The 10,794-nt window shown below is 37.1% G+C and overlaps 1 protein-coding gene across 11 annotated transcripts in view; it reads right to left on the minus strand.

Moving 5' to 3' along the window:
* Positions 1-10,794, minus strand: part of BCAS3 (BCAS3 microtubule associated cell migration factor) — a 370,473-nt gene that overhangs the window by 283,530 nt on the left and 76,149 nt on the right. For all 11 annotated transcript variants that reach the window (XM_075113182.1, XM_075113180.1, XM_075113185.1 and 8 more), the window contains one exon: positions 9,171-9,341. In XM_075113182.1, coding sequence (XP_074969283.1) covers positions 9,171-9,341 — 171 coding nt within the window. The remainder of the gene's footprint in view (positions 1-9,170; positions 9,342-10,794) is intronic.

The raw sequence follows: 10,794 nt of genomic DNA on the forward strand, positions 1-10,794 counted from the left end.
CACCAGACTCTGCGGCAGCATGCAGTCGGACGAACGTAAGGAGGATCCGTGTAATTACGCTGAAGAGTGTACCCAGTTCAACTGTAAACAACACATGATTTTCTCCAAGCAATTACAAAAAACACATAAAAGAAAGAAAAAGAAGAGGTAGCATAGAGTGTTTCAAAGAAAAGGGGATATTTAACCATTACATAAATCAGTGGTTTCTTCGGGAGGATTCAAAGTATACATGGCAACGAGTGGGAAAACAGACCAAAAAACCCAGTCGAAGAAAGCGGGTGTGCTTTCCACCAGTTACGTAGGCAGGACCACTACAGCTCGCATCCTCCTAGTAAGCGGTGGTGGGCTCGAGGCATCTGGATTGCCAAACGACGGAAGAGATGCTACGGGCTGGGAGCGTGTATGAAAGCAGCTGCACTGCGAAATACGCCGCTACCAAGAATTTTCTCCATCTTGAAATTGCGTCAATGGACATTAAATAACAGTATGACAAAGGCTATTCATCAAAACCCCTTAAAAAGTCATGCTGTCATTGAACAAGAAGGCAACTAAAAGGTAGGAGAGAGTTTTCACAATGGAGGCAAATTAAGCGGAAAAGAAAATATCTGGACGGAGGTGTGTTGCTCAACATCTTCTGGAGAAAGGGTCAAAGGATGAGCTTTTGGTTTTTTAAACAAAAGGCTACTTGAAGTTGATGAAACTACTCGGGTCACTCAAAAGTAAAGCTGACTGTGAAGTCATACAGAAGGACCTCCAAAAGGACACAGTATTACCCACGTCTAATTGCATGAAAAGGTATTCCTAGATTTATAGAAGAGAAAAGATGTGTGGACAAAACATATGCAAGAGCTGTAAAAGTATTTTATTCCTCGGTTACATCATGTTAAAGACTAAATTAAGTAAAACAATGAGAAAGATCTCTCAGAAAAGGACTTAATAAAAGGGTTTCTGTGGTAAGCAAAAACCACCTTCTTAGTAAGATAGTGCAAAATTTCCCATTTCAAGATCAGAATAATTTGTCTGCTGCTTCCAAAATAATCTGAAAGGTTTTTAATACTTCCTATTCCTAACAGATATCAGAATAATTTGAAGATATTTTTATGCTTCAAAAAGAGAAATCATCTTTAAATGTTTAAAGAAGTCACGTAATATGGATGAAGAGGCCTGCGCCTGACTTACTTTAAATGTTCAAATTACTTGGCACTGTCACATAAGCACAATTATGGTTTTGCTTTCCGTTGTCAGCATTTCGTGCTTATTCCAGAACCACTAACCAAAGGGTCTGGAGATCTTCCTAAGAGCTTTTCAAAGAAACAGTGTTCTTTTCTCAGCCTATATAAACTTCACTAAATAACTCCTATACATCATCTTTTCACAGCTTCCACTTTTAGGTAACTTGGTCTTATCCTAAACATTTTGCTCTAATAAACGATACAGGACAATGATAATCTAATGTCATAAACCAGCTTTACAAAAGCAGAACTTTTTTTAAAATCTAGTCTGTTAAACAAAAATATTTAATCTAGAAATGTGTAGGTATCCACAGTATCTAAATCATTGCTAAAAAACAGTTATATAGCATATTTCACATGCAGCATCTTCTGCAGACTGTGAACTAGATTAATTCAGCATGTGCTTTTTTAAAAAAAAAAAAAAAACAACAACAAAAACCCCAAAACTAAAACCCAAATGATAAATGCACCATTGTTATCATCCCTGCAACATAAAATCCTTATTCAACAGCCAAGGAACACCCTGAATGCTAAGACGACCTTTAAATATCTTTCCTCTGGAAATACGATACAAGGCAAAAATTTCACAACATTAAAAATTGTGAAACACCTCAGACATACCAATTTGAGAACACAATAAAGCCCAAATCTATTATTTGTATGCTATGCTAACTGTTTCCATACTTTTAACTGATTTTTTTCAATCACTGCTTAAAATTATCTTCCTGGAAAAACAACCTTTGTGTTTAATCTAAAACGAGTTTTCCAAATCTTCATTTTTCACCGTAGAAGCTAATGTTCAGATATAGCAAACCAGACCTTATTGTGGCTGTTATGCGAGTCCATTTTCTGTGACAGAAATACAAGGAAGAAGAACTTATTGGCATTATATCCAGTCAAGAAAGAGAAGCAACTGTGACCTTGTGGACCCTGAAAACCCTTCCCTGCCACCAAGCCTGGCTCATGCAGAGCTTTCAGACTCAAACTAAAATATGTTAGTCTGCTGCATTAGCCAATTAAAAAAAAAAAAAAAAAAAGAAGAAAAAAGTAAAAGTTAAACACAAAAACACCTTCATTACTCAAAAATTTGGAAATCCTTGGATAGTGAGAATGTGAAACTCAGGCTGTAGCGGTGCCACACCACCTCCTTTCTTGACATCCACCATCTGTCACTCCCTACCACCGTGGCCACAGAGTGGAAATGCTTGTGACACATGCACATGGGAACACACTTGCTTGTGCAAGGTAAGATAAGGTTGAAAAAATGTTTTTAATCTTTTCTAAATCAACAGAAAAAATAAATCCTTGTGGAACAGACAAGAAAGGAAGTACTTTTTTTTTTTTTTAAATTACCAACTTGTATTTAAATCTTCAGGCTGTACTGCAAGATTTGTCATGTCCTTCCCCTGCACTTTTGCAGTGGGCAGCTGGGGAAAACATACATCACTTTTTACAATTTTAACACTACAAAGGAAGGGAAAAAAAAAAATCAAAGGAATTACAGCAGTTGACTTAACTACACCATCAACCAAAGCAGAGCCGCTTTGAAAATGCCCCATCCAAACCTGCCACAAAACAAAAGCCTGGTTCACATGCCAGCTTGGAGCTTGCAGAGCTCTAAAATCATGCTATGATTTTCAGCATTGTATACAGCTTAAGGAAAACAGAATTATGCTGATATCGCACAAGGTGCTTTATAGCGGAATACTTTATTTTCTGTATTAGAGATCTTTACATGGATGTAACTGCCTCAGTACAACAGGGTTTATATAAATCTGGATAGATCAAATGGAACAGATTTCGTGCAGACAAGGATGAAGACCGGAGCTTTACAGTAATGAAGAAGTAGTCAAGGCCTTCGCCACACAGGCATCACAAATTTTAGAAACCACTTCTTGCAAAGGCTGAAGTGGAACTATTTGAAAAGGTGCTGGAGAGAACGATGTCCGTAGGCTAACAAATGGCACGTTAAATCAACACTGACACTGTACAACTGGTTTCTTTTGACCAGTTTACGGTTTCTTACCACTGAAAAGAGCAGAGTTGGAAATTTTTCTTGGAAGTCAAAACAGTGGTACAAATTGCCTAATAACGCATGCAAGTGCTGTCAAAAAGCTCGAAGGAAGCAGCTCATTCAGCTTCCCGACACACAGGGCAGACAAAGCCCACAGGAATCCCGAGGCTGCAATTTTTTTCATCCCAAACAGGCTTCATTCTCCAAGGTAGTGGCCTCTAACCACTCTACTATTAAAAAGTAAAAGACCTTACAAAGTCTCTCACTGAAAAAGGTTCATAAATCTTAGCATTACTTTTATAATTGCATAGCCACTGAGGTTCACAAGGATGCTCAAGTACCGTCCTCGCAGAGCTCCCCACCACTCCAAACAGAACCACTATTTAAAGAACAACAACCGACAGGAAACAAGCGCTAAGGGTCTCCTACCAAGATGGCCTTGCAAATCCGCACTCGGCCGATTGCTGATGCACAAACAGTATCTTATCAAGGGGGCTGCGACGCGATTTTCAAAAGAGCTGCCCAGCCAAGAGAGTCCGTAGCTGGACGTGCTGAGCCACTGCTGCAGCTCTCTCAGGGCAGCCCTATTAAAGTTCAGCAGAACACTGTAGTTGATCGAAAATGAATCAAGGCCTCTTTATCTTACTGTAGAAGAGAAACAGACAAAATACCTAGGGGATCATTATATTTACTATCAGAAAATAGCGTTTTCTTTGAGGGCAAGAGATAGGCGAAGCTTTTTTCTCCTATGCCATATTTCTCTCCATTCGTTGTATTTTCCATACTGCTGAACAGAAGCCACCAGTAATTACAACTTCAATTATTTTAATCTTTAAAGGCAAATTACACCACTTATCCCAGTGGAGACATGTTTTTAAATAAAACATGAAAGTAACACAAATAAAAATGGACCCAAATCTAATCAAGCAGGTCCTAACTCTTAATAAAATTAAGAAAGAATAATCCCATCATCATAAAAACAAATAGGTTTGGCAATATTTATAAATATGAATATTATATAGAGATCTTTGCATGTATACTTATCAAGATCTCAATTGATTTCAACAGCTGAAGTTAGTGCAGTGTCCGCTCCAGTTTGCATGCACAAAAACCTCCCCCCCCACACCCCCCCAATTAGCCTCCCCCAACTTATAGCTGGGGTCAAACATCAGTGGAAAAGGGCTAAAAGTGATAAATCTGTGGCATTAACTACTGCACTCCTTTTAATAGAATCCAGCACAAACTCAAAACAGCCTTGTGCTCAGCCTGAACCATTTATCTGAGACAAAAATGTCTTCTTGACAAAAAACAGATCTCCTTTAATAAAAGTAAGGCAGACAGTATTATGCTCTGAGGGAATCCTGTTGCTCTTTTTATATTTATATATAAAAAGAATTCTTCTGTAATACACGTAGATATAAAGAGTGAAGAAAATTGATGCCAAATATATGAGCATTAGAACATCAAATTAGCCTTTGTGAAAGCTGTTCTTATAAATAAAAGCATTGGTGTTAATGACCAGTGGAATTATGTATGTAGTTAAAGTTTTATTATGGAATACGCTTTATTCTTTTAGCTTCTTTTTGCTTTAGACCAAAGTTTCACAACGATTCTTGCTCCTGATAAGCATCTTTATTTGGTTCAATTGTTATCAACTCCTTACCAAATGAAAATGAACTTTTGAAACTGCAGTAGTCTGCAGGTTTTTTTCTGAAAATTCCTCTTTAATGCAATAAAAAGTTAATAGGGAACAGAAAAAAGCATCAATGACATTTTAAAACATAAAAAGATCAACATGTTATCTTATTTTTATAAGTTATTTTTAAAATATTTCCTAAAATATTTTCACGTGTTTTGGATGATCTGTGAAAGCAACACAATGATATCTCATCCATCACATTGCTCTATCAAATGCATTAAGAATCAAGTTTTGCATTTTTAAATGACCACATATTTCTCTGTCAACTAAATGTTAGATGTTTAACAGATTTACATTCAGTCGCAAAACTGGCGACTTTTGAGAAAGGTCATTATTGCAGACTACACGTGGGTGGCCTAGCTGATGAATTAATTAAGAATACAGAAACAAAGGTCGAAAGAAAATAATTTTTCTTTAAAACTCGAGCCACTAAAGTCTTACACATTTAATTCCAATTACTGAAAAAGAGGACATCTGTGCAGCTTTCGTTTTATCCATTTCAACTAATTAACGGATTCAAATAAATAGTCATTACATCTAACTGAAAAGTTTGCTAACACTTCATTAGAAGGAAGTTTAAACAAGCACACAACCTTGTTAACATATTTTGGTTTACCACAAAGTTACTTGGGCATCTCGATAATTATTTTTACTCCCTTTACAAATATATCATGACAGCCAACTTCAATAATTCTACATTCCTTTGCATTTATTTAATTACTTCATAATTCAAATTTGCTTAAACTACCACCGATTTTGAAAGTAGGAGCTATCATATAAGCAACTGCTGGGTATGAGGTTTCACTACAATATCTACATTCATAAGGTTTATTAAAAATATTTTCCCTACAGATTTAATCCTGCAAGATTACATTAGGAGATTTCTTCGGTCTTTAACTGTATATTTTTCAGCAGTAAGCTAGCATTTCAACCTCTGCCATGGTAGTACAGTGCACTTCATGAAATGCATTGAGTTCTGTCTCGCATTCATTATATTGGATATCTTTGAAATGGCAGATATAATTAAAAAATCAGTGAAACCTTAAAGGTGTGGTCTTAAAGCTCCAGTTAGTCCGTCTGGCTTATGCCCAAAACGTGTTCCTTAATCGTCCTACTGGCAGATAAATCTGTATGTTCATACACACGCACAGAGCAGCTCGCTCCATCTTTAAAAACTGTGTTGCTATGCTCAAAGTCAATGGGCAAGCACAGGCATCATTACTTTGCAAGTCTTTATCTATATTTTAAAAACTAAACAAAACAACCAAAACCATCAAAACCCTGCTCCCTCACTAACAGAAGTGCTTACTTCTCCTTCAAAAGGACACACTTGCCTTAGATTTACTGCCTTTTTCTTCCATTTTCTTTCTCTTTTAAAACAGATTTCTTGCCTTCTTTACTATACGTTATCTTAAAGATGTATTTTATGCAAGGCTTTCAAACTGTTAATTCAGTCCAGAAAATGCTTAGTAGGCATTACTAATTCTTGCGGTTTCCCAGTCAGTTTAGCTTGTGAGGAGCAGAGCCACCCAGCAGCACCCCATCCAGCAGGAACGAAATACTCCAACGGAGGCATCTTCACCATAGGAGGAAGCCATGTTTCTCTGAACCCACCCAAACCTCTTACTTCCCATCTGGAATCTGAAAACTGCGATGATAAACTAACAACTTTGGAAAAATCACTGCCACACAGCATCAGAAAAAACGAGACTGAACTATGCAAGGCATTTGCTCTACCACTGTACAGCAAATATTTTCCCTAGAGCACAGGTGAGGCTGCACTCTGCATTAGTCAGCCTGCTCTCTCACTCTCTATTTCAACCAAAGCATCGGTAATAATGTACTTTGGGTGACTACCACCAGCAAACCAGTTTGCCACAGAAGAGTAAAATCATTTCAGAAATTAATACAACGAAGAACCACCAACGTAGCTCAGTCATCCAGATCTCAAATCAGCATGATGCTTAACCATGAGCTCCTGCTGAAGTATATGAGCAACCACGTTTAGTTCAGTCACATTACTCGCACTGTTTAAAGGTCAGGCTTGCTAAAACGCTTTCCTGAACTGATGCTTCAATCAATTACGCTATAAAAACTAGCAAGGACTACCCAGCTAGTACAAAGACGTGCTATCTGAACTAGCATGTCACTTCTTGCAGGCTTGCCTGCCTCTGCCAGCTCACAAGCACAGGATCCCTGCCAGGCTCCCGGGGACAAGTCAACTCACACAACTGCCAAAGTCAGGATCTACCACATTCAAATCAGGCTGCGTGCACAAAAACTTCGGTTTCCACCTGGCAATGGAAATGCAGCTGGGGTGACGGACAAGAACGCAGCGGGGACTGTGAGCACACATGACACCCCTTACATTAGGAGGTTCTTTACCGGGGCAGCGTTGAATGGCAGTCTTTATTTAGACCACGTACAAAGTGCATTTATTTTTAATCAACTTTCTTTTCACTAGATGTGCCTTTCAGTAAGAAAAGATTGCTAAAAAGTCTTCTGTACCGTGAAAATCTAACAATGCAAAAGAAAGTTTCTTTTATTTTTCCTGGAAAAGCATGTAATGCTAATTCCGAAAGTAAGTCTCAGCGCTGAAAAGAAATGATTAATATAATAGCATTTTAAAACGTGAGATCACAAAAATATGAACGCATGACACACAAACAATTAGGATATCTAACTTAGAGCCTCCTTCCCTAGAGATTCAAGACAAAAATTATTTTACTAGAACTGATGGCTTATTTATGTTACAGCAGCAGTATTTGGACAAGGCAAGCGTTATCGTTTTTACAACTACTTTTCCATAGCGCCCTTTAGGCTTGAGAGCTCCCTACTATTGTTAAGGTCAGAGGACAAGTTCATAAAACCTCTAAATCATACATAACAAGACTTAAAAACCTAAGATATATCATTTTTTTTCCCTAGGCCTATACAGAAGAATCAAAGCACAGACAATGAGCATCAGAAATAATGACCACATTAAACAAGGCTTCATGAGAAATTTATGAAGCAAAATTTTTCTCCCCCCCCCCCTTTTTTTCTGGCAGTATACAAAGACCCAAAAGACCTTATTTTCCAGGAAACAAAAACAAACCCCAACAGTCAACAGACTTATTTTAAAACCTGACTCTGTAAGATCTTAAGTAATATACATTCTTTTTTCAATTCTCCTCTTTTTTTTTTTTCTTTCCCTTTTATGCCTCTAATGTTATATGAACCCTTTCAATGTAACATCAGTTGGCTAAGTACTTCTGAACTAACTCCCAGAAACAACCACGGCTCAAACTGCATACTGTTTTCTTGTTTGATTTGTTTGTTTTCAAGTAAAACATATGATTTTCCTATCAGGTAAGAAAAGAAAGCAACTCGACTACTTATTTGCCATAAACACCTCACTAACTTACCTGCAGTAAGCGTCGTAAAGATCAGGGAAAACAAGAAAACATAAATTGTTCTTTTCCTTTTTTTTTAACTCAATAAATGTGAACATTAGGGAAAGAAATCTACAAAATAGTTACAGAAGAGTGAAGTCTGTCGGAGTCCTGCATAAACAGTGATTCCAGGACCAGACACTTAAAAATTAAATGATTGGTAGAAGCAAACAAAGAAAGACACGGATGTCCTCCTCTGTCCCAAAGACGGGACAACACACCATTTTAAAGTTTGCATAATAACGCTACAGCTTTTTCAACAAATGATTTTGCCTGATGCACTGGGTTGTACGTTATTAGCAGAACAGTACATATGCCTCTCAAAACAGCATCACGCTTGATTACGTTTTAGTTTTTAAATTTATGTAAAATTCTAAGCTTTTACACCGCACTCATCATCTTTCTTAAATTAGAATTCAACAGTTTACCGTATTTCCGGATAATCACATTTTCCAGCCACATTATATATTAATAAATATAATCAGACTACATATACATTTCAACTGATCAGCATAAATCAATGTCAATTATGAACAAGTGTTAGCGAGACAAAATGTGACACTTCACACTTGATGTTGTCAAAGTGTCACATAAATATGTTCTAAGGACAATATATATTTTGGCTGTATTTCAGTCCCGAATACGACTTTATTACAGCTCTGTGTGTCTGTAAAAGTTTTTGACCTAACAAAACTCTCATCTATTTTTCATTTTCAAAAGTATAAAATACATTTTTCCTGAGATTTTCATCAAAATTAATGCACATTCTGGTTTTGTGCAAACTGCATTACCTGTCCTTCTGCAACTGTCTCTGTATCAATGATAGTGATGATTCCAGGCACCAGAGGACTTCGACGAATGTTGGCATGAGCTAAAATTTCTTCTTCAGTTGCTCCTGAAGGCAGCGTCCCTGTCAGCTGCGTAACTACTTTCCCAACCATTGTAAGTCCAGTCTTTATCGTCTGTAAAAAGAAAGAGAACATATAAATAACCTTTAGGGCTGTTTTGTGGCTCTATCTTGAATTTCTTCTCAACACAATTAATAAAACTACATTGCCCACACCAGAAGCACGCAAAACAAATGTTTCAGGGAGTGATATATAAGCTGCAAAAGGCTGTACATAAATACCTTGGAAAAAAAATTAGCACCCTACCGATTTGAAGTAGTCACCTTTATTTTGGCATTAAATACTTCCACAACATTCTTGAAAAAAAGAAATATTGTAATGTTGCCTAAATGTTACAGCTTTTTCTTTCTTTAATTTTGTTATTTACTTATTCCAAGAGGTACAGGGCACGGACAGTTAGCAGAATTAAATGACGAAGCCAAGATGGGTGTGTGTGGAGGGCAGCGTTACACAGAGATATACTTATAGCCCCTAATGGTTCATGCTGAAATAGTTACGTCTTCTGCACAAGTGCAAGAGACAAGGAATTTGGCCTTTGATAGATATGACAGACACATTCATTTGTTTCTCAGCAATTATGCCTTTTGCAGCATTAAAACTGAATATGGGACTCAAAGCCAGCAGACTTAAAAATGCCGTTCCCAAGGTAGCAGAAAGAATAACCCTGTAGAGAGTACACACATCCCATTAAAAATAATAATGGGACTTTCCATAGCCTGCATGTTTTCCAGACGTGGGTTTAAAAACATATTAATTGCACCAGCTTTTATTATCAAAAGATGCTGAAGATTGTATTTATGTTATTTTGTTTGGAGAAAGGGGGAGAGTACATGCAGTAAGAGAGATACAGGTTTAAAAAAAAAAAAATCACAGTCAAGCTATGACTTTAAATACTTTCTCCTTGAATCAAGGACTGTGCCTTATTTGCTTATAAAGAATTGAGCAGATTTATTATGCGTTATAAATAAGAAATAGCAAAAGAGATCAGAATGGAATGACACTATAACAAGCCAATTCTTAACTAAAAAGACAAGCTAAGCTGCCTGCTAAATTGAAAAGGAAAAAAAACTGTATGGATCACAGGCTGAAACCGAGAAGCAGCCGCAAATCAATTGCAACTGCTTTGTTTAGTGCTAAAATCTCAAACTGCAGTGATTAGAAAACACATTAGTGTTCATCAATTAGCAGCCAAACGTTTGTTTTAATAATTCATAGGAAATGACTTACACAAAGTCTGTTAGTGTGTTGTCAGGAAAACCTCTGAAGGGCCAACAGAATTAGGCGCCACACTGTATTGATGGCAATATCCAGCCAGGAAGCCTGATTAACCTCTGAGATGCCTCAGCTGATGTACTTACCCCATTAATGCTAATGGAGATACTACCACTTAAAATCGAGCCATGCCTTTATCATAGGAATGTCTTTGGGGTTTAAAGTCTATAGTAATATCCTGCCTTTTGTTTCTTATTTCTTTTTATACTCAGATAAAACACATGAGAATAAAACA

This window comes from Phalacrocorax aristotelis, chromosome 18 (genome assembly GCF_949628215.1).
Source record: "Phalacrocorax aristotelis chromosome 18, bGulAri2.1, whole genome shotgun sequence".
In the NCBI taxonomy this organism is placed as follows: Eukaryota; Metazoa; Chordata; class Aves; order Suliformes; family Phalacrocoracidae; genus Phalacrocorax; species Phalacrocorax aristotelis.